The sequence below is a fragment of the Desmodus rotundus genome, chromosome 5 (assembly GCF_022682495.2).
Source record: "Desmodus rotundus isolate HL8 chromosome 5, HLdesRot8A.1, whole genome shotgun sequence".
In the NCBI taxonomy this organism is placed as follows: domain Eukaryota; kingdom Metazoa; phylum Chordata; class Mammalia; order Chiroptera; family Phyllostomidae; genus Desmodus; species Desmodus rotundus.
Genome location: NC_071391.1, coordinates 49,947,947 through 49,975,174, shown reverse-complemented (window position 1 = coordinate 49,975,174; position 27,228 = coordinate 49,947,947). Strand labels below are relative to the sequence as shown.

General features: G+C 60.1%; 1 protein-coding gene across 3 annotated transcripts in view; it reads right to left on the bottom strand.

Annotated features, from left to right (window-relative positions):
* Positions 1-27,228, bottom strand: part of MYO7A (myosin VIIA) — an 81,060-nt gene that overhangs the window by 13,237 nt on the left and 40,595 nt on the right. For 2 of the 3 annotated variants that reach the window (XM_053924577.2, XM_053924576.2), the window contains exons 16-39: positions 24,091-24,228; positions 22,616-22,774; positions 22,126-22,218; positions 20,011-20,105; positions 18,821-18,905; positions 18,072-18,290; positions 17,523-17,630; positions 16,541-16,750; positions 15,969-16,172; positions 15,545-15,721; positions 14,995-15,084; positions 13,568-13,695; positions 11,306-11,432; positions 10,477-10,596; positions 9,813-9,986; positions 8,745-8,972; positions 7,311-7,481; positions 6,041-6,158; positions 5,272-5,398; positions 3,983-4,266; positions 2,891-3,081; positions 2,136-2,260; positions 1,341-1,497; positions 248-402 (exon numbers count right to left, since the gene is read on the bottom strand). In XM_053924577.2, coding sequence (XP_053780552.1) covers positions 248-402; positions 1,341-1,497; positions 2,136-2,260; positions 2,891-3,081; positions 3,983-4,266; positions 5,272-5,398; positions 6,041-6,158; positions 7,311-7,481; positions 8,745-8,972; positions 9,813-9,986; positions 10,477-10,596; positions 11,306-11,432; positions 13,568-13,695; positions 14,995-15,084; positions 15,545-15,721; positions 15,969-16,172; positions 16,541-16,750; positions 17,523-17,630; positions 18,072-18,290; positions 18,821-18,905; positions 20,011-20,105; positions 22,126-22,218; positions 22,616-22,774; positions 24,091-24,228 — 3,683 coding nt within the window. The remainder of the gene's footprint in view (positions 1-247; positions 403-1,340; positions 1,498-2,135; positions 2,261-2,890; positions 3,082-3,982; positions 4,267-5,271; positions 5,399-6,040; positions 6,159-7,310; positions 7,482-8,744; positions 8,973-9,812; positions 9,987-10,476; positions 10,597-11,305; positions 11,433-13,567; positions 13,696-14,994; positions 15,085-15,544; positions 15,722-15,968; positions 16,173-16,540; positions 16,751-17,522; positions 17,631-18,071; positions 18,291-18,820; positions 18,906-20,010; positions 20,106-22,125; positions 22,219-22,615; positions 22,775-24,090; positions 24,229-27,228) is intronic. The other variant, XM_053924578.2, reaches the window with a different exon arrangement.

The following is a 27,228-nucleotide window of genomic DNA, read 5'->3' as shown; positions in this document are numbered from 1 at the left end:
CAAGTGGAACAGACTTAGAGGACACACCCGACACCTCTTGGTTCTTGACCCTCCTTGAGGAGAAGCGAGGACACAAGGGGGTCTCCCTGCTCTGCGTGAGGAAGGACTGTTCCCAGGCAGACCCAGCTGCTGCCTCGGGAGGGAGGGAGCTCCCTGTCAATGGGTGCTGGACCTTCGCAATTCCCTTCAGCTGTGGGTGCTGGGGCTGGCGGCCCGCCCCCTTACCCACCCATCAGCTCCGGCTCACCTGATGTGGTTGTCGGTCAGCTGCTTCAGGATCTGCACATACACCTCGTCCTTGAGGGGCTCGGCCTTCAGGGCGCCCTCAAAGATCTGGTCGGTGAGTTCGTTGACGGAGCGCACCCTCTTGGATGGGTAGTCGCCCGTGTACTTGAGCATGGCTGGGGAGCCGTCAAGGAAGGGCTGGGCCGATGCGGACGGGAGGGCGGGGAGGCCCTGGCCCGGATGGCCGGAGGCCACGCTCTCCCACAGGGCAATCTCATGGTCACGTGGCCCTGGGCCTCAGGCCACTCACTTAGGAAATGGACACTATTTTCCCACCCTGCTGTCCTTGTCCACCGCCCACCCTCTCTCAACTCCTCCAGCCATCTCCTCAGGCCCCCAACCCCACATCCGAAGTCCTCGCAGCAGCCAGGATGCACTGTCCAAATCACTAATCCGACTGTGCCACCCCTGCCCAGGGGCTCCCCATGGCACTGGGACACAGTCCAAGCTTCTTAACAGGGCTGGGGAAGCCTTCGTGAGTCACCCACATCATTACAGTCCCTTCCTGAATCTGTCCTCCCTCTGTGTTGAATTCTTTTGTGTCCTAGAAACAGCCCTGGTCTGTTTTGCCTCATGGCCTTTGTGCACGCAGCTCCCTCTGTCTGGAGCACTCCCCACCCGTCTTCCGTGTGGTCTCAGCCTAGATGCTGCTTCCTCCAGGAAGCCCTCCCTGCCTTCCTCTAAGGCTGGACCAGGTCACTGTGCTGCCAACCCCATCATTGCACTGATCCCGGTCAGCCTGTCTCCCCTGAGGCCAGGGACTGGGTCTGGTCACCACTGGGTCTCCAGGCCTGGCCCAGCACATGGCACAGTACTGTCAACCAATGGGGTCAGAAGACACAGGGGTTGAGGTGGCCCCTCGCACACTGTTAAGGTGCCTAGCACATGGGTGGAGCTGCTCCATCAGCGTCCCTCCACATCTGCCCAGGACCCCGCTGGGCCCTCAGAAGGAAGTGGGAGTCTATATAAAAACCTGGAGGCACGGGCCGGCCCCACCCTGCCCTGCGGTGCCCTCCCCTGTTGCCCACGCCCTCCGGCTCTCAGGGGTGGATATCGATGAAGGCCATGCAGGCCTCCTGCGAGAGCTCCTCGCTGCCCAGGAGCTTCTTGAGCAGCGCCTGCTTCAGCGGCTCCCGCGTGTGGCTCCACAGCCGGTCCTTGCCCCGGGCCTTGGACACCATCACTCGGCTCAGTGTGTGCTTGGGCGGGGGCCTGACATGGCACAGGGACGGTCAGCTCTGACTGATGCCCAAGTCGAGACCCACCCCCACCCATCCCATTTCTGGAGACCAAGGAAGGGAACAGGCCCTGTTCTTCCTTGCTGCCCTGTGGCCTGAGGTAAGTGCCAGCCCTCCCAGGCCTTACCTTCTCAGCTGGAAAATGAAGAGTCTCATGCAGCCGTGCCCCAGACAGCCCTGCCACCCTCGCTAGCCTGCCCACCCCTGCTCCTCTCTGCTCTGCCCTTGGCATGTGCTCCACCTGAGTCACCCCCTACACAGCTCAGCTCAGAGGCCACCTCCTCCAGGAAGCCTCTCCCCTATCCCCAGCAGCCCCGTCACAATGCTGGGTGCACAGAACCACAGCTGCCCCGTTTGTGCCCATCTCCCACCAGGACTGTGAGTCATGAGTGCCCAGGCCCTGCCTGGGGTGGGCGCGGTCATGATCTCTTAAATGGAGGGAGGATAAGATGACCCAGCACTAGAGGGGCCGTCTCAACAGACAGAAGCTGTCCTCTGGCTCCCTCTGACCCCGGCCCTGCTCAGAAGTGGGGTGGCTTTGTGCCGCCCCCAGAGAGAGCCACAGAAGCCTTCAGCTTGCTGCCTAGGGCCCCTCTCCCCTTTCCCTGTCACCTGAAGTAGTCGTAGGAAAATTCCTCCAGCGTGTAGGGCTTGGCGCGCACCTCAGGCTCTGGTGTCCGCAGCTGCAGGAGCCGAATGACGTCCTGCCTCTGGTCAGGTGTCATGGTGACCAGGGCCTAGAGACCGAGACAGGGGGCCGGGGTCAGCTCTCCACCTGGGGCTCCCAGGACCAACATGGCAAAGCCCAAAGCCTTCTGGACCAGGACTGGGGAGGCTGCCACTGTGGGGTTACCTGCACCCCATTCTGACCCCAGGAGCCCCTTGGCTCCTTGCGACCTCTGAAGCTCCTGCTGCGTCCATCATGCTGGGCTCAGGACCCGCCCCTCGGTGCCCTGAGTCTGAACCAGGTCGGGTCAGTCAGGAAGGCTGGACAAGGCAGGAGGAGACTGTGAGAGCCGCCCAGAGGACGGGGGCTGCTTGGAAGAGCTAGGCTCTGAGACCCAGAGCTGCTCTCAGGCCCAAAGAAGCAGGCCTCCCGTCCAGCTCCGCCCCTGCCCTCTCAGACACAGCGAGGTGGTGTCCCCGCCCCATTGCCCTTCATCCCCTGCCCCCTTCCCCTGGGCACTTCCTCACCTGGTGCACTTTCTAGGCCCTCTCCAGGTTTGATAGCTGCCCCAACCTTAAGCTGTGGACCCCTAGGATCCCCAGATCATCTTCACAGAAGCTGCAGGCCATGCATTTACTATGATCACTCAGTACACACAAAGAAGACAAAGAGGGGTTCAGAGAGCCCCCCATCCACATACCACAATCTCCCGCGGTGGCAGGGTGACAGTGGGCATGACATACACGCAGTCGGTTGGGAAGTCCCCGCGCTGCTTGGTCCGCTCGTTGATGCCGTTGGCCCAGCCTGAGTTCATGACCTGCTCGCCTGTGTCGTGGTCCAGGATGATGAGGTCTCCCTTAGCAAAGCTGAGGAAGCCCGACTCCTCGCCCGCTGGGAGGCACGGCCACAGGGGTCACATGGGGGCAGAGGGAGAGTCTGGGTTGGAACATCTGTGAGCCGCTCCTCACGCTGGAGAACTGTGGCCCCGCCCCACTCATGACTGCTCCCTGGTCCCCCTGCCTCCGCCTCGCCATGGCCCTCCACACAGACGTGGCCATCAGAGGGGGCCACGTGCCTGCTCAAAAGCCTTCTGTGGCTTCCCGTCACCCCAGGAGAAAGCCCACACTCCCTGACACGCTCAGGGGGACTGTCGTGGGCTGGCCTTCCTGACCTGGCCTTCCCCCTCGCTTCTTGCCCTTCTCCCCCACAACCTATTCCCGCCAAACCAAGCTCTGAACTCCCAGACACGCCTGCTTTCTCCAGCCCCGTCTGTGATCTGCCCGCCACCTCAGACACTCCCACACACCTCCCTCCCTGGACCCCCGGCTGCTGGGGCCTCTCTTTCAGCCTTCCCTGTCACAGGGACTGTCCCTGTCTGTTTCTACCCCCTGCCCCCCTTGAAGGCAGGACCAGGGTCCATTTCCTCTCCGTCTTTTCCCCGCTCTGCCCAGGGCCTGGGAGGCTCAGGGGACTCTGAGTCGGGGTGGTTGTTACTGCTGCCAACATTTGAAGGAGGCAGGTATTTGGAGAATGCTGAGGAGAACCCCTGATCTCACCTGGAGAAGGTGACAGGGGACAGGTATTAAAGACCAGAAAAAGGAAGGGAGGGAGGGAAGATTCCCTATAGAGCACAGATGGAAGGCACAGCGTTTGGCTATTTGGTTCAGCTGGAGCCAAGGGCGTCTGGGGAAGGACTGGCAGCTCTGACCACCGGGCCAAGGCCATGGCCACGGAGTGTGGTCTGCCTGATGCCCTGGCCGGTGCCTGGCAGCCCATTCCAGGAGCCACTCACCAGGGTTAGGGTTGTCCTGCAGGGCCACCACGTACTTAGACCTCTTTCGGAGCCCCTCCAGAAAGGTGACCACTAGGTCACGGATGTCCTCGGCGTTGCTGGAGGTGAAGGTATACTCATCCCCCTTGATGGTGGCCAGCGTGAAGCTGGGCGCTGTCAGTGTGGCGCCCCTGCAGGACCAACACGAAGAACAGGGCCCAGACGGGGTCAGTCCTGCCCAGCCCGAGTGAGACGAAGCACAGCCCAGGTCAGAGCAGCCCAGCGAGAGCGAGACACGGCACTCCCTGAAGGAGACCAAGGCCAGCCTAGTCAGGCACAGCCCGGCCAAAGAGGGGCTGGCCTAGCCAGGTCAGGCACAGCTCAGCCTGAGCCAGGCGTGGCCCGGCCAAAGCCACACAGGGTCGGAGGGAGGCCTGTGGTAGCCCATCCCACTTCCCTTTTGCTGTCTACTTCCTACTCACTTTTTAGTCTCAGCCTTGATACCCCTTTCTCCAGGAAGCCTTCCCAGCTCTCCCATAGCCCTCATTACACTGGTCCTGTTTTAACATGACCTGTTCAATATCTACCTTCCTTCTTGACTGAAGCATCAAGAGAGGGAGGACTATCTCGTCACCACCTCATCCTTTGTGACTGGCACGTGCCTGCTCAGAGCTGGCCAGGGACATTGACACAGCCCAGGGACAGTCATACAAGCCCCAGAAGAGGAGGCACTGCTGGGAACCTGCCCCGCCCTTGCGCCCATGCGCTGCACACTTCCAGTTCACAAAGAGCTCTCCCACCGACTGTTGCATTTCTCGCCCCAGTTACTGAAGGGAAGTATCGAGACCTCTCCTTCGGGATGAGGACACAGAGGCGAGTTCCACCCAGGCCCCCGAGTCTTAGGCCAGGGTCTTTCTACACACACTGGACTGCCTCCCAGTGTGCTGACCACTCACGCCCATCTCAGAACGACCATGAATGCGCTGCAAAGCCCTCCCCCCACCCTCATGAGGAGGGCGGGGCCCTGAGGGGTCTGCATAGTCCCCGCACACACTGATCGATTATGCATGACCAGGGCAGGCCACTGCATGCCCCGCACCTCCGTGATGTCCTCTGTGCAGAGGCGGGGACTCCCCTCAAAGGCCCCGTGACCCGCAGGAAAGCCCAGGAGCCCTCTCCCACCCCATCTGTCTGTCTGGGTCTCCCTGCACACAGAGCTGATGCAGGACACTGTGCTAGAGCCCCACCCCTGCCGTGGTGTCTGTGCAGCTGCGACTGCACTGAGGTGAGGTGCGGGGGCTGGGACTAACCTACTGCTGGACACGGCCATGATCTCGGGGAAGGACAGCTCCAGAAGCACCTGCTCCTGCTCGTCCACGAAGTACACGCCCGTCCAGTTGACGGCGACAATGACGTCATTTTTGGGGAGGTTGGGACCTGGGGCAGAGATGGAGGCACTGAGAGAGAGGCCTCCCCCTCCTGGTCAGTCCTTGCAGCTGCCAGGGCGGAGAGCATTGATTCCCTGTATAGAAATGGAGACTGGAAGCCAAAGCCTGGGGGCAGCGGGAGCGGGGTGCTGGGGCCAGGACACTGGGTGTGAACCCATGCCCCTGGTCTTTGTGACGCCTTGGACAAGTCCCCGCCCTGCAGCGAGGTGGGTGTGGGAGGGCTTAGCCTCACCCGGCCCCAAGGTTCCCCCGGCCTGACCACGGGTGATTGTGTGACGCCCGGCACCAGCACGGGGCCTGGCACGGAGCAGGCTCCCCGAAATGACAGCCCGAGGATGGCTGAGCTGATGGCCTGCAGGTTTGTGTCTCCACATCCACTCCAGCTTCACGGAGCCTGCCCAGCCTGTGCCCCGGGCCACCCTCTTCTGTAGGTGCTTTTACCACCTCAGGGCTCGTTCCGTTGCTCAAGCCAGCGTGCCGCTGAGCACCACTGCATGCCACGGAGCCCAGCTGGACTGGGGGCGGCACAGGCCTGAAGCGACGGGGCACCCGTCTCAGGCCATCCCCTCTCCCTGCCGTGGGCTGGAGTGAGGGTGGGAAGAGGGTGTGGAGGCAGCAGGGCCGGGGGTACCTGAGAATTTGTAGGCTTCGTAAAACCTGGAGAAGAGCAGGGGCCACTTGAAGCGGGCATAATTGACCACATCCTCCTTGACCTTCTGGGAGTCAGTTCTCCTCTGGGCATAAATCCCCTGGAGGAGGACAGATAAGGACAAGGGACAAAAAGACATCACAGGTGCTCTGTCTGGAAAACAAACGCCCCTGCCCCCAGGCTGGAGTGGCTGCATGGTGCCTCCTGGGCACCGTGGCCTCGCCCCTCCCACCAGCCCCGGCCACCCCACCTCCCGCCTATCCTTACTCCATCGACAGCAGTGCCTACTAGGGGAACGTGGGTCCTGCCCACAGGGAGCTCCCCATTCCCCAGAGTGACAGAGAAGCCCACAATTCCAGCCAGCACAGGTGCAAGGAATGGATGGGCTTTAGCAGCTGGAGTGGGAGGTATGACGGGCGTTGGAGAGGAGGCTGCCAAGGATGGAGAGACGGAGGGATGGGAGAGAACATGTATTCTTCTGGAGGGGCGGGATGGGCTTTGGGGTGAGCCAGGCCTTGATGTAGAAGGGTGCAGGGGGCCTTCAGGGAGGAACAGAGGCTGGTGGGCTTCTCACCAGAGAAGTGGAAGAGCCAGGTGGGGAGAGACCATGTTGCAAGGGGGTGAGAGGCTGCTGGTCTGCTAAGCCCTCTGGCTACTTGTGTGCAAAGACGATTCTGCTTTTATATAACCAGGGCCCGGAGGTGGGGAGGCCTGGGTGGGTGGGAACCTCTCCCTAGCAGGCTACCCTGCTCTACACGGGCAGCCCCTTAGCCTGGAAGGGAGCTACTCAGGGTTGGTTATGGGCCTGGGGCCTCTAGCAAGGGGGCCAAGGGGGGCTGGACCTAAAGTTCCCCAGGCAGGTGGATGGGCCAGAGTTCTCGTGGGTGGAAAGGAGGGTGCCCTTCCTAGAAGCTCCCCCAGCATGTACCAACACTGCTGAACTGCAGCATGGGGGACCCCCAGGAGCCCTGGGCCCATGCCTTCCTTTATGAGGCGATAAGGCTGGATGTGATCTATCTCTGTGTCCCTGGAACCCAGGCCAGGCCAGATGACAGGAAGATGTGAGTGAACTGATGTCCGTGCTGGAGAAAGGCTGCTGGGAAGCAGGGGGTCAAGGGTGCCATCCTGTCCCCCTGCAGCCTGGGGACAGACATATCAGGTGAGGGCTGTGACGCCTTTGACTCCCCAGCTGCTTCCTCCTTGCCCCAGCTTACCGGAGAGCCCCGGCTCCCACCCCCTCACAGCCCCCTACCTTCTTGTGAGCAGCAATGGCCAGATGGGCCCACTTCTCGAGCGTCTTCAGGGGCGTGATCTCGCGGTCAGGGATGTAGGTGGGCACGAGGCTCAGGAGGCGTTCTAGGATCATCTCAGCACCATAATCCACGAAGTACTGCTGGGAGGCCAGCTCAGCCAGGTCATCCTCCTGAGTTTGGGTTGGGGGTGTGAGTGGGGTCTTCACTCCTTCACCCTCTAAGAAGCCCTTTCCAACGACCAAAGCCCCCCAAGCCTCGGCCTCCTGCAGCTCTCTGCCCCCGGCTTCTGAACCCGGTGCTCTCACTGATTCACCAGGAGCTCCTATGTGCTTGGAGGAACCATGAGCTTCTTAGGGGCAGGGCCACATCCTTGCCTTCTGCCGGGTCCTCCGGAGCCACGGGTACCCACGCTGACCCAGAGAGACCAGCCAGCCCCGCGGAACAGGTCGGCTCGGCCACCACATCCTCAGCCTGGTGAGATGGGACTGGGGCTGACAAACGAGGGGACAGGCAGGGGCTGTCCCGGAGAGTGCGGGCCTGGGTGCTGCTGGAGACCGTCCGAGTGAAGGGAGCGCATCAGCGCTACCAACCCCATCACCGTCACTATGTCCCCGGGGACAGTTGAGGTATAAACACTCCAGAGGCTGCAGTGCAGAGGCTTCACAGAGCCAGGCGGGCGCTGGGCAGTTGCCCCTTCTCTGCCTGCAGCTGGTGCACAGCAGCCTCAGGGACGCCTGCCTGGGGCTCCGTGCGCTCTGGCAGCAGGGGCAGTACAGAAAGGCTCCTGGGTGCCTTAAAGGCAGTAGATATTTTTTAACTAATCCAAAGGATTTCAGAACTTTAGCGATTGACACATGCTGCCTGAGTATAAGCCACCATCATCACCAAACCATCCTCATCGTCACCACCCCCACCTACACCATCACTACTTCCGCCATCACTGCCGCCACCGCCAGCCGTCCCCTTCATCCCCTTCATCCCCATCATCACCACCCTCCTTCCTCCATCACAACCACCAACCGAATCTTAGGTACCATGAGTGCCATCGTCACTATCATCAGAGACAAAGCAACTACGCCGCTCCTGTCCTCAGGAGGGGATAAAGGGATACACCTTTGCAAACTGCGTCTCATGAGTGGATCTCGTACTCCTTTAGAGAGCAGAGTCCAGCGGGACCCAGGACAGTACAGCAAGTTGTGACGCATGCTCTCTCTGTGCGTGCGCTATCAGCACAGCAGTGTGGGAACGCCTTCCCCTGGAGGAGCTCAGGCCCCGGCAGGCAGTGCCGGGTCCAGGGGGGCCTTGGATCACACCCGCCCCCAATCAGGCTAGCCTCCACATCAGCTAACGGCAGGTCACAGGCCGCTCAGCCCGAGCTCAGAAAGGCGGCTGCCAGCCAAGCAAGCCCAGCCAGAAGACTGGGTCCCACTCACCTTCTCACACCTGTACTCCCCAAACTTGACCCCTCGCACCACCTGCTGGTAGATGAGGTTGGTGGCCACGTTGTCCTCTGAGGGGTTGTGCCAGGGTGTGAAGACCTCTTTGCGGAAGAAGAGCCGCCATGGGGCATTGCGCTCCTGGGCCCCCTGCTCCTTGGCGTACTGCTCACACTGGGAGATGGCATCCATGACATGGTCACTGCCACTGCCCAGGGAGGACACCTGTGGGCACAGGCAGGAGGTCACCCAGTGGAAGGGTGAGCAAGCAGGGAAGGACTACAGAGAGCCCACTGCTCTCACTCGGGTGCAGAGCCTGGGCTCAGAGAGAGGCCGGGCGGTGCCCAGGTCACCCTGGGGGCAGACCAGCACAGGACCCCTGGACCCCCCCAGCCACGGGCTTGGAGCCCGCACAGCCACATGGGAGTTCCCGCTTCCTAGCGTAAGGCTTTTGTGAAACTCTGACAGACAAATGGTTACTGAAACACGAGGTATCTATCTGTACAGGAAAAAAGTCCAGACAAATTATGTCCCTGGACCTGCAGAGGGGGGTGGGGGGAGGGGCACCTCGGCTGTGTGTGACGTGGCTGGGGGCGGAGGCAAAATCACCCACCCCCGGGCCCAGCTCCACAGAGAAGGCTCCAGGCCTAGGTGTGCCAGGTGGTCTCTATGGAGTGAAAAGAAATCACCACAGTAACCTGACTACCTCCCCGTTTGTGAATGAGAAAATGCGACTTCTGAGAGCCGAGTGGCTGCCTGTCCCCACCGCCTATCTCTGCCACGGTCTCTCTCCAGCACCAGAGGAGGACTGCCTTGGCCTCACTGCATACGACTGCTGCGAGCTCTGGGTTTCAATCCACACTGCACTGCTGAATTTTTCTTTAGGAGCGTAAGAGCGCTCCACAATCCTAAAGAGTTGGCCAGAGTTTGGGTTGCCACTAGCCAAGGCCCTGGAAGGTAAGTAACCGTGCAATGTCACCTGAGCCAGCAGGTGGCAGCACTGGGCTGGGAGCCGCTGGGCATCCTGGGTGGTGCCAGGAGGCGGCTATGCAGGGCCGGCCTTACCTTGTCAAACAGAGCAATGTAGAGGGAGAACCCGAAGCGGTCCCTGAGTGAGATCTTGTCAGCCAGCGCATTGCAGAGCTCCTTGGCCGTGGTGGCCGAGTCTGTCAGCAGGGTCTTGGTGGTCCCATCCATGAATGTCACAGGCAACATAATGGGCTTCTTGGACTTGGTGGCCTGCAAGTGACCGAAGAGGGTCTGTGGGACTCCTTTCACTTCAGGCCACCCCACCCCTCTGGGCTCCTGGCTCCCTGCTGCCTCTGAGGTTGGACTTGTCCCAGAGTCTCCAAACCCCAGTGTCTCACCGGGACATTGTCCCAGGTCCCAGGTGCCAGGGAACCCTGCTGTGCTCACCAGCCTGGAGGCCAGGCACTGCCACACGCCGGGGGCTCCTGGCCTCAGGTAACGTTACCAAAGCAAGACCGTATGAAACGCCTACGGCCACGTCGCAGTGAAGCCGCGGCGCTCAGAGGGAAGGCTGGCCAGGTCACTTTGACCGTAAAGCCGGCAGATGGGAGTCAGCCATCACTGGGGGCTTCCCTGTCCCAGCATGCCTGGGACCCCAGAACTCAAGGGTGGGTGCAGGAAGAACCACAGAATCCCAAAGCAGGGAGTTTGGGGGGGCACAGGACATGCTCGTGCACACGCCTGGGGGTCTGGGGTGCACCTGCAGCTCCAGCCAGCTGGGTGGCTGTGTGCGTGTCCCATTGACGAAGGTCCTCCTGAGCCGCTCCTCACAGTACGGGGCGTAGCCAGGCGGTCCCCCGTGGATGAAGTTCCGCAGGTACTGCAGACAGAGGGCCTGCTGAGGGAACCCCCACTTGGGCCTCCCCCGCCTGGACCATCAGAGCAGCCTCGCTGGGTCCCCTGCCTGCAGTCCCTCCACCCACACTCAGGACCCGCTCTTCAGGGACGTCTGCCCACAGCCCTCCTTGGCTTCCCGTGGCTCCCGCTGCCCTCAGAATCAGTCCATATGCCTCGTGTTGGCAGCAAGGCCACCACCATCCAGCCCCATCAAGTCCCAGCCTTGCCTCTGCCTCGCCTCACACACTCCACCCCTCCTCACCCAGCCGAACTGCTGCTCCTCCTCCGGGGCCACCTCCCTCACTAGGGGGAGTGCTTCCCTCTTCCCAGCGCAGGCCACCAGGTTGGTCCTGCTGTCACCTGTTCTGTCTCTGTGTCCCCAGTGCCTGGGGCCTGGCACCAAGGAGCAGGCAAGAAGGACTAAAGCGCCTGCTTGAAGACAATATGCTGAGGGTCCAAGAGATGCTGTGTCACACTCAGTCCCCTCAAAACTAAAATGGGCCGAGGGGAGAGCAGAGTGAAGTTCTGGGTGCTGGGGAGGAAGGGACGGGAAGATGGGCCTGGCGGGACTGGGAGGCCTGAGTGAGGCACCTTGGATGGGGCCTCATTGCCAAGCCCCTCCGAGCTTCTTCCCCTTGCTCACTCCCCGCCTCCCCACTTTCCCACCAAAAGAGGCCAGGCGCCTGCCCTACCTTCACAAACTTCTCAGAGGGGGCGAAGCAGCCCACGCAGAGAGACATGAGGATCCAGCCCCGGGCGTAGCTGCTCTTGGAGGGGTTGTGGGTGAGCTGCTTGCTGATCTGGCAGTAGATCTCGTCCCTAGGCAGGTGGGGAGGCAAGAAAGGAAGACCACCTCAGAGAAAAAGCCCCCCCCAGGCCCCACTGCCTTCCTCTGCTACTTGCCCAAGACCATCCAAGAGGAGGCAGATGGGGCCAGGTGAGGAAGGCGGGGCCAGGGCTCTGGGGAAGAGGGTCTGCTTTGGAGACCGGCTCATCACGCACCAAGTCCTTCCTGACTCCTGTCAGAACCACGGAGGGGACCTCGCGATCCAGAGGGTGGTTCATACCCTGCTCTGGGCACAGCGGCCACAGCCACTGGTGACCACTTTAATGAGGCTCTGCCCCAGCCTCGTCCCTCACCAGCCGGGTGGGCCAGGCAGGAGAGTTCACCTTTCTGAGCCCAGCCCATGGTCACTACAGCAGGCAGAGTTCCTGCTAGTGGCATCTGGCAGAGCGGAAACAGCCAAAACATCGCGGGGCGGGGGAGGGGGAGGTGAGCAGGGACTCTGACCATCTCTTGATAAATTTCTGTAATGTTTAAATATTTATGTAGTCATTTATTGTTTTGTAATCATATTAAAAGAATGAGGATCGTTTTTTTGCTTCCACTTTCAAGGGAAATGATAGTGCCTTCCTTACGGGATTGCTGTGCAGAAAAAGGAGCCAAGGCTTATAAAGCACCTAGCACTGTAAATCCTCCGTACGTGTTAGCTGCAGTGTGGACACCCGCTGCCTGTTCAGGGCCGAGAGCAGGACCCACGGCGATGATACGGCCAGCAGGGGGCACTCACGGCTCTTTTCCCAACCAGAAGGGCAGGCCTGGGCAGGAAGGAGGACGACCTAATTCGGTGTCTCACCAGATTTGAGAATTCACAAACCAGTGCAACTTCAACATAAATCCTGGGGTTGCTAACTTTTTATCATGACAAATAAAGACATTTAAAACACATACCACACACACAACCTGCCTCCTATTACATCACAGTTATTTCATAAAACAGGTAATTTTAATATTCAAAAAGTAAGACAGGTGAAGTCTCAGAACGAAGAACAGTCTTTAAATAAAGCAGATTTAGCTTTCGGAACATCCTAATTTTCCCATCTCATCACAGACCAATGAAAACTTTATCACCTGCAGCTGGGAGCCCCTAACCCCCGTCACCTGATGGACCTACAGGCACACCTAGGCAGAGATAAGGGAGGGACCGGCTTTGGTCCTTCAGGGTGTCGATGCCCCAGCCTTCCGATTCTGGGTCCAGGGCCCCTGGCACTGCAGTCTCTAGAGGTGACCACTTCAGGCTACTGTTGAGATGATTGGGTCACAAATTCTTGCCTCTTTTTCCTGGAGGTGGGTGGCCCTGGGTGCTGTGACCATTCTTGGAGGTACTGATGGCCTCGAGGAACAATGTGGGGAGGCCTTGGGGGAAGGCAGGAGCCTGGGAGGCTAGTGACCCCAGGGGAAAGTCTCTCCCCTCTCTGGACCTCAGTTTCCCCATCTGCAAAATGGGGCTCAAGCCCCGCCCCATGCTGCTATGCTCCCAGCCAGCACACACAAGTTCATGGGTCACTCTCTTAACCACCTGTCCTGTGCGGACGGTTCTCTGAAAAGTCCTGTTTTCCCTCCACTGACCAGCTGAGCCGACTCCTTAATTGCTCTTGGTGACACCTGACCATTCATCGCCTCCCCAGTACCCCAGGGACCTGTGGGGCGCCTCTCCTGGCCTGGGTGGGGAAGGAGGCCCTGCCAGGCATGCTGATCACAGGAACCCTGCTCACAGGCCCGGGTTGGGGGCACTGAAGGCGAGCTGGGGTTCAGGGATGGGGTTAAAGCAGAAAGTGCATGTCGGGTGACAATAGCTCCCACTTACTGAGTGCCTCCTGCGTTACATACTTTGCATAGGTTTATCTGCCCACAAGCCTATGGGTCATGTACTATTATTATTCCCCCTTTACAGTTGGAGAAACTGAGGCTTACAGAGAGGAACCAACTCTACCAAGGTCACGTGACTTATTAGCAGCTGAGCTAAACCCGGGCCTGTGCGATTTAATCTATTGCTAAGGTGAAGGAGCCACAACTCAGCCTCCAGAAGCCTTTCAGGACCGCACTCCAGGAAGTGCAGGGTGCCTCCCCAGCCCGCTGCCACTCCCTGCACCCCGGCCCCCTGGGCGCTGACCGGAGCGCTGGACGCAGGATGCCATTGCCAATGACGAAGTGCAGCTTCTCCAGGTTGGAGGTGGGCCGGTCCTCCAGCATGCTATTGCCTTGCACTGTGGGCTCCCCGTCGTGCAGCCTCTTGGTCACCTGGGCCACAGGGAGGGACAGGGCTTGACCTGAGCAGGGGAAAGTGAGGGGCCCTGCCTTGCCTGAGCCTGCCCTCTCCCCGCCCCCCAAGGAAGAACCCGGGAGTGGCCAGAAGGGCCGGCCCCCGCAGCCACACCTCATACCCCCAGTCCAGTCAAACCCCGCCCCGTGCAGGACAGCAGGGGATCAATGACGGGTCCACAAGGCCAGGAGCCCCGGGCTGGTGACTGCCACCTCTGAAGCAGCCTCCTTGATACCCCACCCGCCCCCCTACCTCAGAGAAGCCATTTCAGCCAGGACAGGGACCTACTCTTCTCTCTCCTGGCAGGACCCCTACCTCTCCGGGGGCTCCCACACGCAACTCTGATGCCCGGGGTACTCCCCAGGCACCATTGCCCAGTCACCATCACCTGTCCCCAATGCCCTGCCCCCTGTGTGAACAGCCCTGGCCTGGGGTCTTCTGTCTGGTCTCACACGGCCCACAGCTCCAGCCCCGCACCCTGCCCGGAGATGAGGAGCGAGTGAGAACGTGAGCAATGAGAATGGGCCTGTCCACATGGAAGGGCTGTGGGAGGCCCTCGCAGCTCCTGAGGGCCCATGGCTGTCATTGTGCACCGTCCTCCCAGAGATCCACAGGTGGGCATTTTCTTCCCTGGATGTCTCAGACACCCAGGGACACAGGAAGGATTCAAATCTGGGCCTCTGTGACTGCATGACTGGGTCTGAGCCTCAGACGGGGACAGGACAAGGACAGAGGCAAAGCAGGCTGCTGAAGCCCCAGGGAGGAGCCAATGGCTGCAGGGGGGTCCCACGAGGCTTCCTGGAGGAGGTCACCCCCAGGCAGAGAAGAGGAAGGAGGAATTTGGGGCAGAGGGACTGGAGTGCGCAGAGGTAGGGCATGGGGAGCCGGTGCCCGGCGCGGCAGAGGCTTTGGTTTGTATCTGTCTGTGCTCCCAGCCCACTCGACCCTGGAGCTCAGGGCCAGGACAGAGCGCAGGAAAGGCGAGGTGACTACACCAGTGAGTCCCAACAAACCACTAGTGTCAATGCCCCGTGGGCACTCCTCCCACAGAGAGGTCCTGAGATCAACCTCCACGGCAGGAAATGTGACCCCTCCCACCATCTGCCATGAGCTCCCGGCCCCTTCCTGTCTTCTTGGTCACCCCCTGCCCTGTCTGTCACCAGCTACCCCAGAACCCTGAGGGTAGGCAGCATAGGCCCCTGCTCCACTCCCTTGGGTCCCAAGACCAGCCTTGTCCCAGCCTGGGCCACCCGAGGCAGCTCGAAGTCTGCTCTAACCTCCTCTGTCAGTTTCGACTTCTTCTTTAAGGTCAAGTGCACCAGCTTGTGCCTCACGCTGCTCTTCTTCTGCCCGTCGGGGAGCTGGGCCTGTGGGACAGTGGGGGTCAGGGTCACGCAAACGGGCCAAAGTAATGACAAGCCAGTTGACAATGGGGCTATGGCTGGAGTGTCTCACCTCTGCACAATGTTTAAGGGGCAGACCCCATGTTGCCACCCCCCTACTGCCCCCCCCCCCACCAGCCAAGTGACAGATGAGACAACTGAGACTCAGAAAAGTGGCGTGACCTGCCCAGGACTCCCAGCGAGCAAGCTCTGACTGCAGAGCCCGTCTGCTCTGCCCGGTGGCCTCACTCACTGGTGGTCAACACCTGACAGCCCACAAAACGCTCAGACGTCTGCTCCCACAAGTAGACAGAGGAGCGCTGGGGTCGGGGAGGTGAGGCAGAGGCAAATTTGAGACCACTCCCCTGCTGAGGACCCTGAGGCTAGGGACACGGGACAGCCCTGCCTACTGGGAGGGGCGTGGGCGAGGGCACCTGGGCCTCACCTCGCCCTCACCCTGCAGCACTTGCAGCTCCCTCTTGTACGTCTTCTTGCCTAGGGTCTCGTAAATCTTGGTCATCACGGGGATCTTCTCGCTGCCGTCACTCATGGCCGTGTGGTACTTCGGCTCAGGGAGGTCCCCCATGAACCGGAGGATGGTGATCCACACGGCCAGGGCCGCCTGCGGGCAGAGCCACGTGAGTCAGAGAGCCCCGGTGCAGGATGTCGCAAGGGCCATCAGAGTAACCTGGGGGATCGGCGAGAGGGCTGGAGATGCCCACAGGGGGGCCACTGTGCTGAGTGTTCCTTGGGATCTTGCCCCGCGTGGCCTGGCCCCAGGCAGGGGGCCCGGTGAAGTCAGCCCTGGTCCCAGCCCGCCAGGGCCCGGCCCCTCAGCACTCACGCTGCCAACACCGCCCCAGCCTCACCAGCTGGTCGCCCTCATCGTCGTGGTACAGCAACGGCTGCTTGAGTGGCCGCCGGGTATAGGTATGCGTGGTTGTGCCCTGGAAGTAGGTGGCAGAGAACTTGGCGAATTTATACTCAGAGAGGTCTTCCTCGTCCTCATCGGGCAGGGGCAGGGCGGCGTCCAGGTCCTCCTCCACCATCTCCTTCCGCCCGCGCTCCAGGTCCTGGGGAGGTGAGCAGGGTTCGCTGCTGTGGGGGCGGACTCACGCGAGGCTGGGCTGCATCCCCGAGCTGCGTCTGCGGGGCCAGCACTTCCTCCTCGAGGGTGTGCTGGGGCACCCAGTTCACTGCCTAGAGAGAGCCTGGGAAGTCCTCGGTACACGAATGAGTAGAAGTTTGTGAGTGGCCCCTGATAGGGACAGTAACTGAACCGTCATGGCAGGTTGGTGGCTGCACAGGGCCCGGGACCTATGGCCGCTGACCCAGGTCATTGATACTGCCCTCTGCTCAGAGGGAACCCCGTGGTCTCAGTGCGAGAGGGCACAGCCATCACACTGAGGCCTGTCCCCAGCCCCTGTTTCCAGGCTGGTACCTCAAAGCCACTGGGTGCCTGGCCCTCCTGGCCTGGCAGGCCGCCTGAAGTCCCCAGGAAGCCAAACATCTTGTCCACCATGTCCGAGTGATTGATGGGCTCGTGGCGCGCCCTCTCCATCTGCTCCAGGAGCTCCTTCTTCCGCCGAGCCTCCTCCTTCTCCTTTAGCTCCCGCTCAGCGTCTTCGCGAGCCAGCTGGGCCAGGCGCTCCTGGGAGGTGGGGGTGATGCAGAGGAGACAGCCTAGAGAACAAGCCCTCCCGGGGGTGCCCAAGAGCCCCTGTAGCAGCCAGGCCACAGTCCCAACCTTCCCCTGGGCCTCCTGACCACGGGGAAGGACTGAGGGCTGGGCTTCCCCACCCTGAGCCTCAGAGCCTAGTGCGAACAGATGCCCAGACAGTAATGCGCCTGTCTTTAGGGCTCAGCCGGAACACCACCTCCAGGAAGTCTGCTCTTGTCTCCCCAACTAGAGGGAACCCCACCAACCCAAAATCCCACAGTGGTTGGATCGAGGCTTTAGACCAGCGCTGTCTATCAGAAAGATAATGCAAGCCGCGTAGTTAGCAGCTCCACTTAAAACAGGAAAAGGAAATAAGTGAAATCAATGTTAATGTGTTATGTTTAACCCAACATCTCCAACATAGAATCTCAACATGTAATTAATATTTTGAAAGCAGTACTGAGATAGTTTATACCCCTTTTCCTCTTACTGTCTTCGAAATCCCGTGTGTCTTACACGCTCAGAGCGCTCTGCCTTTTCAAGTGCTCAGTCGCCATGCGCACCAGCGCTCTCACCCGCTCAGGCTCTCGTCTGGGTGTGTCCCCTTGGGTGTGGGCCCTCGCACTGAGGATCACAGCCCGCCAGCTCTGTCCTGGCCCAGGACGTGGCGCCCAGGGTACAAACGAAGGGGGAAGCAGCAGGGACAGAGTACGGACGGCCAGTGCGGAGTGAACATGTGAGGGCTGGCACATTCTCCGCTCACCTGATGCTTGCGTTCGGCCTCCTCCTTGGCCATCTTGGCACTCATCTCCTTCCGGAGCTTCTCCTCCTCCGCCAGCCGCATTTTCTCAGCCTCCAGGCGCCGCCGGTACTGAGGGAAGGGAGAATCAGTGGGCACGGACCGGACCAGGACTGTCCCACGGCTTCCTGCCAGTTCTACCTGCCCCCCGCCCAACTGAGCTGTGGGGTGGGAGCAAATTTACCAAATAATTCGACAGATAGGGAAACTGAGGCATCTGAGAAATTCTCCAGGTCACACAGCAGGCTGGGGGCAACACTGATCCCAAAACCAAACCAGGTTCACCTGGACCTCCCAAAGATTCGGGAGAGTGACTGGGGTCCCTTCTCCTGCCCTTGGCTGGGGGAGTGAAAATTCAGGTCTGGTCCCAGTTTTGTCATTTCTCAGAGGAGCCACAGCTCCAAGTCTCAGCCAATAAATGGGGGTAGTCAGATGACTGGGGCAGAGCCCCTCAGAGGACACACCCCTCTCGGGGCTGGGGGCCGCAGAAGCTGGGGATCCCCTACTCCTCACCTCGGCCCTGAGGCGCCGGTGCAGCCTGCGGGCGATCATGCCGCGGACGTAGGCCTGCACGGTGAGCACGGCCCAGAGGCGGTGTCGGAAGGCCTTGCGCACCAGGTAGGCCCGGCAGCGGGCCTGGAACTCGATGATGCGCCCACGGGCCAGGCGGTACTGCTGGTGCAGCTTCCGGGAGCGATGCAGGGCCTGCAGCCGCAAGAAGCCCAGCCGCATCTGCAAGGACAATACCCGCTCTGAGCCTCCACTGCCCAGAGGACATAGTAGTCGCTGTGCTCGGCCCGCCCCCGCGCTGGCACGCCCCAAGGAACAGCTCTGCCCTCCCTGGACTAGGGCTCCCCAGGGGCAAGCTGGCTCCTCTCAGGTGAGTTTCCCAGGGAGTGGCCTTGGCTTCCCCACCCTCAGACCCGAGCTCTCCTTCCTGTCCGCCTCCCCAGCCCCAAGCCCAGCTGTTCCACAGAGGTCGGTGGACAACAGCTGCTTCTGGCGCCCCCCCCCCCCCCCCCCCAGAGATCCCTAAGGACCTAGTGCTCACACTCATCAAGACATCCCAGAAGAAAAGCCTAAACATTGGAGAAGGGGGGTGGGGCCCACAGAACCAGACTTGGGGCTGGAGAAATGGCAGGCTGGGGCAGTGGCAGGCCGCCCAGTGTCTAGGCACAGGTAGGGCCTGCTGCTATGGTAACAGCAGGGGTGTGGTTTAAAGGCCTCGTGGGGCCAGGAGCAGCCTTTTCCGGGAGACTCACCAGCCCATAGTTCCTCCTGCAGTTGTGGCCACGCCAGTGCCTCTGGATCAGCGTGGCCGCATTCTTCAGCTTCAGGAAGTTGGACCTGAAACAGCCGTGCAATGGAGACCCTCCAAGCACACACACACGGGCCCAGGGGCAGCCAGGGTGCAGGTGGGGTTTGGAATCAGGAGAGCAGGGCTAGCCCCAGCTCTGTGTCTCCCGGATACACGACATGGGACAGCAGCGTATCACCTCTCTGCCTCAACCTCCTTACCTGCAAAGGGGGTAGAATGATACCTGCCCTGACTGTTCACAGACTTGTCGCGTGAGCCCAATAAGGAGACTTTCCAACGGTGTTTATTGAATGAATAAATGTATGAATGACAAGTAAATAATGTGAAAGATGATTAAAAGAGTAAAAGATTTGAACACTCTGCACATCAATCACTACTGTCAAACTTCCCCATTTTGTAGATGAGAAAACTGAGACTCGATGAGGGTGGAACTAGAGCCCACATGGGCAGACTGAGTGAGGCAGTGCTGGTCCCCTGCACACACTAGGTGGCTTCCACGGGATGACAGTCACCTATAACCTGATGGAGGACAAAGAGACCGTACATCAGACAGTCTGCTGAACGCAGGAATAAATATAGGAGGAGTGTGAATGAGCCAGCAAGCCAACACCTAGATGCACACGTGAGCGAGCGAGCAACTGTGGGAGGGAATGGCTAGGTGGATGGACAGACACACAGATGAACAGTCAGGTAGGTGGATAGACGGATGGACGGATGGCTGGAGAGAGGGGGGAGGACCAGATGAACTGCAAAAGGGGCAAGTTCTGGCATTTCTGTGGGCCTGAGTGCCCCCAGCCCTGCTGGTTTGTGAGTTGTCACAGCTACACAGGTCCCTTCCGTGGAATAGCAGCACACTGTGTAACTTACAAAGTCTCAGACTTCCTCTGAGGAATCTCATCAGCATGTGAGACCACATGTCCCAATGTGTATGCCCCATGATCCACGTGCATGTGCCTGTGGAAATCGTGTCTCTGTGTTCACCCCTGTGCTGCACATGTGTGTGCTTGTTTCTGTGGGTGTGCATGGGCGTGCATGCTTATTCCTAGTGTTCAACTTAGGGGAACAGGTGATCCAAGCCCTCCACACACACCTGTGTGTGGGTTGAGGAGGGGAGGAGCGGGTCCCGGCACGTACCTGTCTTTGAATCCCCGGATGACCTTCTGGAGGAGGATGACTCTGTCGGTAATGGCCTTGTCCCGCTCCACCTCCAGCAGCATGTCATGGTGGTCCTGGAGGGCAGAGCTCCTGAGCAGTGGCCTCCAGAAATCCGAGTGAAGGCCCTCTCTACCTTCTCTGGGATTCCAGGCCTAGGGCTGGGTTGGGCCCCGCAGGCCCCCGGCCCTGCTCTGGCTCCACGGGGCAGCCTCTCACAGCCACCCATACAGAGAGGGGTGCTTGCAGGACAGATGGAGCAGGGCGAGCCTAATCTGACAGGAGGGAGTCAGAGGGTGCAGTGGGCATACACACTGGCTTCGTCCCTATGGCCTTCTCTGCCCGAGCTGGTGCCTTTCTGGGCGTCTCTGTCCTATCAGCCCCTGACCTGTGCCAGGTCACCGTCATGCCCCCTAGGATCTTGGCAGCAGCCTCCTAACCAGTCTCCTGGACTCTGTTGCTCCCCCATGGCCCTCCCTAAGGAGGGACCCTCCTAAAACAAATACAGTAGTGATCTTACAGCGACACCCCGTGGTTCTCAGGTCAAGCCGGGTCTCCTCCCCTGGCACTCAGCCCCTCCATGATCCAGGCTCTGCCAACGTCTCCAGGCCTCTCTCCTCCTCACCTCCGAACCCCCAGCCCTCACTCTGGTTGGACAAAACCTCATCATTCACTCAGTACCTAGGAACTGAACTTGGCGTTGTCAGCACTGTGCAAGGTACTGGAGCAGGGCCTCAGGGAACAGGGCAGACAGGGGCCCTGCCCTGGGGAGTCTGAGTCTCTGTGGGGGAGCCACGCCCACCAGGTAATCGCAGACCACACCCCTTGTGGACAGAGCTCAGCGCTCGAGGAGTTGCTCTGCCAAGCCTGTCTGAATGAGTGAGTGGATTACAAGAGGCCAGTGAGGCTCTGGAAACCACTGCCTGTTTCTGAGGAGCCGGGAGAGGTGACAATGGAGACAATGACGTCTTCAGAGCTATCTGGCACTAGGTGCCATCATGCTGCATGCCTTCCCTCTCTTACCTACACGCACTGGCCATCAGACCAACCCCAGCTGGGAGCCCAGGCCTGTCCTTGGGCCACTCACTTCTCTCTGAGTCCCTGAAATGGGCGTACCAGTCACTGGCTGCTGTGACGACTAAATAAGATCATGGACGAAAAGTCCCATGGGGTCTGGGCACTTGTGAGGTGCACAGGCAGGGAACAGGGCACGCATTTTTCCGATGCGGAAATGCAGACTCAGGGAGATGAAGAGCCAGGAAGGAATTACACTGGAGCCAAGCACTCCCTCCAGCTCAGGGCTGGCTCCTCCTTTCCCTCCACCCAGATGTCTTTCACTGCCCGGACCCCACATGGTGCCAGAGGAAGGGGCCCTGCCCTGTCACCCAGAACAGCCAGAAACCTAGTGCAGCGGAAATGGAAATGGGGAAGCAGCCATGCTGGGAGCTCACGCTGTCCCCGCTGCAGCTGCCCAGCCACCACCAACTCCCCGAGAGCTCTGCTCCAAGGCAGGATTCCCCACAACCCAGCTTCCTTCTCCCAGCCCTGCTCTCTAGCCAGCTGCCGGGCTCTGGTGTCCTGCCCAGGCTACGGTGGGAGCCAGGTCTGTGCTCAGGGACGGTAGGAACAGGCCCCAGACATTAGAGGGGGTGGCCAGGGCCCACCAGAGCCTGGGGTGAATGCTGCCTGGCAGGAAACCACAGGAGAGAAGACCTAAAGACACACTCAAGAATCGCACACCCCCGGCACATCCCATTTTACCGGGATAGGAGACTCGGAAAGGGCCGGAGACCTGCCCAAAGTCCCAGGGCAGACAGCCCCAGGGTCAGGATGGACTCCCGGCCTCCCTGGCAAGCCCACTTTGGTCTTCTGCTCTCTCACCTGGGGTCAGCGCTCTGACCCCAACCCCAGGCCCCAGATGGGCTCAGTACTAGTTGCCCCTCCCCCACCAAGGAGGCCTCATTCCCCACCCACTTGTCCTACTGTAGGACAGGAGGATCCAAAGGCCCAGCAGGGGCCGTCTGATGCCACAGCTTCTCTAAAGTAGCCCGTGATGGCGAGTCCCTGTCCCCAAGGCAGAGTCAGAGCCTTTCTCACCTTCAGAAAGATCTTGGTTTTGCCGATCTGCCAGTCATCGTGGGTGCCCAGCACAGCCTCGGCCATGCGCTGGCACGTCCCCCGAAGGTCGTCCTGGGGTGGGGGTGCACCAGGGAATGGACGTTGGAAAGGCCACATGAGTGTGCCTCCCAAGGCTAGGAGGCAGGGTTCCTGCCTCCCGCTCTGCCTCTGCCTGGCTATGTGAGCCAGGAAGGTCCTGCCTCCTCTGACCCCCCTTTTCTCCACAGCTCAGCAGGAGGGCCGCCAGACCCTCTCCCACATCTAACATCCTGGGCCCACTTGGTAGCCCTGGTTTCTCCCGTTACACCACACGTGTGATGTCCACGACCCCACACGTGGCCGTCGAAGCCCTTGATGTACGCCACCACCTGGCCCCCCGGTTTTCCCAGCCGTACCTGAGGTGGCCAAGCTGACGCCACACCCAGCACGGTACCTCGAGGAGAAAACGGGGCCCTTCGCAGCTCTGTACCTGCTTGTAAGCCGGCTTCACGCCGGGCAGCAGCACTCGGTACCGCTCCACGAACTCCACGAAGCTGTAGCGGATGGGGTAGCCGGCTCGGCGGATCCGAATGGTCTCCATCATCCCGGAGTACCGCAGCTGGCGCACGCACAGGTGCCGGTCGAACAGCTGTCCAGAGCCAAGGGCGTCAGTGCTGGCGGCTCCTGCGGGGAGGCCAGCCCTGCTCTGCATTTCCTCAGCCCCAGAAGGAAGCCCGGGGTGGCCAAGGCGGGTGAGGAGCAAAGGTGGGACTGAACCTGGAACTGCAGTTCAAACCCACATAGTGGCAAGAAGTGAGACCCTCACGTGGGATGAGCTGGTCTTCTGCCAGAGGAGCGATGGCTTAATTCCCCTTGGGACATCAGGAGGGGGCGTTTGGGAGGAGGCAGGCTTTGCTCTGGCCCTGACAGGAGAGAGGGCCCTGGAGGGGCAGGGCAAGCATGGGCAAAGGTGTGGAAGCCTGAAGTGCAGAGGACTTTACAGGGGCTGAGGCAGCTAGTCCACGTCAACATTAGGGCTGCGAGGTGCCTCGTGCCTTGCACAGCTCCAGGGGCTGCCCTGCATGCTACAGCCATTGTGGATCTGTAATTATTTACACACCTTTCTGGGTGCTAACAGTAAAGTGCTTAAGAAAGAGATACATTTGTTCAAGTGGCACAGATTTGTTTTTGTGATGGAAGCAAGGCAGGGCCGGCTGGGGCGGTTCTCGGAGGGGCAGAGAAGGCGCTCAGGGGCCTGGCTAGGGAGGCAGCAGGGAGTGACCCGTTAGACTTGCATTTGGGACTCTAGTCTCTCACTGCAGTGGCAGGGGCCCCCCCGGACAGGAAGGTGGGAGGCAGGGAGGCGGGGAGGCAGGGAGAGGAGTGAGGGTGTCCTCCGGTCAGGCCACAGACACAGGGGGCCAGGCCCTGAGAGAGTTCAGGGAGTATCTGAGAGCAGGGAAGACGGTATTCAATTTTGCCTGGACCTCCTGCTTTAGAGGGGGAGCTCGCTGGAGCCCCCTTTGAGCCTCACACCCCTGCAGACCTGGTCCTGAGCCCCAGGGGGCTGGTCAGCCCACCCCCTCAGGACAGTTCCAGGCGGGGGTGGGGCCAGCACGCAGAGGGCTGGCTTCCGTCACCTGTTTCCTCTCCTTCCAGGCACTTTCCCTGACCCAGGCCTGGCCTCCCGCCTTCCTGCCAGCCCAGACCCCTGGTGGTGCCCTCCCCCCAGCCTCTGGGAAGATCCTGGTGGTAAACAACACACCCCAGAGCCCTGGAAGGAGAACGCACTCAGTAAGGATTTGGGCTCTGCAGCCTCGAGCCCCTTTGACTCCCTGCACCTCCACGTCTCTAATACGTGGGCCGTCACCCAGCCCCCACCCTGCCCCCCATGGCCAGGCCCCTCCGTCAACCGCCTGCCCCCCAGTCCAGATCCAGGCTGGCCCCCCAGCCAGGACTGCTCACCATGGGCTTCTTGAACTCATTGGGCTTGATACAGCGCACGAAGAAGGGCTGGCAGGCACCCAGGGTGCGCATCAGCAGCTCCAGCGACCGCTTGAACTGGCTGCTGAGTGTGGGCGAGCGCTTCCTGGTCTCGGCGCCCTGGGGGGATGGACCACAGCAATGGGAGGGGCTGACCTGTGCCCCTCCAGCACTCCAGGAAGGGAAGGGAGGGCGGGAGGTCAGTGGGGTCAGCGCCTAAGGGACAACAGCCAAGGAAGCAGGCTGCCCTAGCACTTGGGGTTGTCCTGTGACCTGCCTAGTCTGGGCTGGGGCTTGGACCCCAGATGCACCCCCTCCAGGGCACGCTCTGGGACCTGGGCCAGAGGAGCACCACGGGGCACTGGGCAGCCCTGGGTTCCTGTCCTGGTGTGCTGGATGATTCTAGGAAAGGGGCAGCCCTCTCTGAGCCTCCAATCTCCCTTTCCAGGAGTAAACAAGTGGCCAGACTTGGTCACCTCAGGGCACTGGAATCGTCCCTAGAGACAGGTTAGACAGACTTGACTTGAAACCCCGCCCCCCCACACCTCTTGTGTGACCTTGAGCAGGTCACTCAGCAGCACTGAGCCTCCCTTTCCCAAGTGGAAATGGTACCATCTCTCTAGATGACAGGGCCGTGAACAGTGTGTAACAGCAACCTGGTAACCTTGGTGGGGGGGCAGGGGAGCACTGCCTGTGCCCTCCCCTCCCTGTGGGATGAGCAGCTCAGCAGCAGGCTGGGCGGAGCTCAGCCTCCTTAGAAGCACACAGCTGGCCTCCCAGTGCGTGGCCCCAGGCCCAAGGCCCCAGGCCCCAGGCTCTGAGCTCTACCAGCCACCCTCTCTGGGAGAGCCCACCCGGCGGCACCTCCCTGCCCTGGTGGAGACCCCTCTCAGAATATCGTGAAATGTGGGGAGCTGGGAGAGGACCCGAGCCGCAAACAAACAGAAAGCGGACCGCCTCGGACTGATATCCAGGAACTGGACAAAGAAACCAGATTCTGTTCCAAGGCATTTTGATGTTATTGTTTTCCTGGCAATTTCTCTTTGGTGAGGATTTCTTAGGAATGAATTTGATTATCATGGTAAGATTTTATGCCTTAAATGAGACATAATTTAACTGATCTCCTGTAGCACCAAGAGCCAGGGCTGCAGATGCAGATGTGGGGGCGGCAGAGAGGATAAGCCCCAGGCTGAAAAGAAACTTGCTGAGAAACAGCAAACACTTGCCAGTCAGAAATGTGCCGTGTTCTCTGTTTAGTTTTATTTGCTTTTAGTTTGGGGTTTTATTAAGTTTTATTTATTCTAAGGTTTTGGGGAAAGGTGAATGTCAGGCTGTTTGGGGAAAGGTGAATGTCCCCAAACCTGGCCCAGCAGCAGCGCTGGTGACCCCTCGTGGACGGGGAGCTGTCCAGGCTGGGCTGCACCCAGGCGACACACAGTGGACACACACTCACACAGCGCACACACAGCACACAGGGCACGCACACACAGTACACACAGAGCACCCTGCAGGGACACGGCACACACACACAGCACACACACCACGTGCACAGCAGACAGGGCACGCACACACAGAGCACCCTGCGGGGACACAGCACACATACACAGCACACACACCATGTGCACAGCACACAGGGCACGCACACACAGCACACACAGCACAAGGCCTGTGTACACACAGAGAACCCTGCAGGGACACAGCACAAACACACAGCACACACACCATGTGCACAGCACACAGGGCACGCACACACAGCACACACAGCACACGGCCTGTGTATACACAGAGCACCCTTCAGGGACACAGCACACACACGGCGCACACAAACACAACACATGCACATGGCACATGTGGACACACAAAGGGGACGCACAGCACATGTACGCAACATGCCCCCTTCTCTGGTTTTGACCCTCACGCTGGGCTGAGGTTGGCCTGTCCCCTCACCCCCAGAGGACGGATGGCCCGTCTTGTTTCCTGCTGTGCCTTGGCCGGTGCCTCCGTAACAGTCAGCGTGGTGCCAGGCCGGCTCCGAGGGCCCCCAGACATCATCCACATTCCTCTCGCTTGGGCCAGAAATCCAGGAACCACCCCCAGCTCCTCTGCTCTCCTCTCCAACAGCTCAGCCTCTTCCTGGTCACCTCTAAAACAGACCCAGGGTCTGACTCCTCCTTAGCACCTCCTCACTGCCAGCCTGGTCCAAGCCACCAGCATGTCTGTCCCAGACTATAGCAATGCCTCCAAACTGGGCTCCTACTTCTGTTCCCCGGTCCACAATGCCCTCCACTCTGCTATTGACGCAGCAGCCCGAGGGAGGCTGTTAAAACACGGCCTGGTCGTGTTGGCCCCGCTCCAAACTTCCCAGTGGCTCCCCAGCATAAACGCTGAGGTCCTCGTAAGGACTGACCATGTCCCACACATCTGGTCCCAGGGGCTGCTAGTCTCTCCACCTCCCTGCTCTGTCCCTTCCAGCCAGCCAGCCTCCGCGCCCTTTGTACAAGGCACTGGGCATGCTTAGGGCTTGAGAAGCACCTTAGGGCTTTGCACTTCCCTTCCCTCTCCCCACAGCGCTTTTCCTCCATACGCACGGGGCTGGCTTCCTCAGCTCCTGATCAACATCACCGTAAGGCCTTTCCTGGTCCCCCTCTTCAAAATTGCAAAGCTTCCCACCAGCTTTCTCCACTCCTTAATTTTTCTCCATATCATATATCACCACCTGACCTACTATATACTTTACGTACTTTTTTGCTCCTTAACTATTTCTCCTTCTGCTAGGGTGCAAGTTTCATGCAGACAGAAATGTGTTTCTGTTTTGCTCACTACTGTGTCCTCCAGACGTAGGAGAATGCCTGGCATATAACGGACACTCAACGGGTATTTATGATCGAATCGAGGAGGGAGTGAACGGGGCTCTGGGGCTGCAGGGGCCACTCTCACTTCCCTGGCTGCCCGGGTTCCTGATTTGGCTTCACATCATGGCAGGGAAAGGTGGTCCTTTCTGAAAGTCCTTGTCGTCTGGGATAATCTGAAGCTATTTGGGGATGGGAGGGGGATAAATGCGGAAGTGAAAAGTCCAAAAGTCAATGTCAGGTGACTCACAGAAGGGATCTGAGGGGCAGG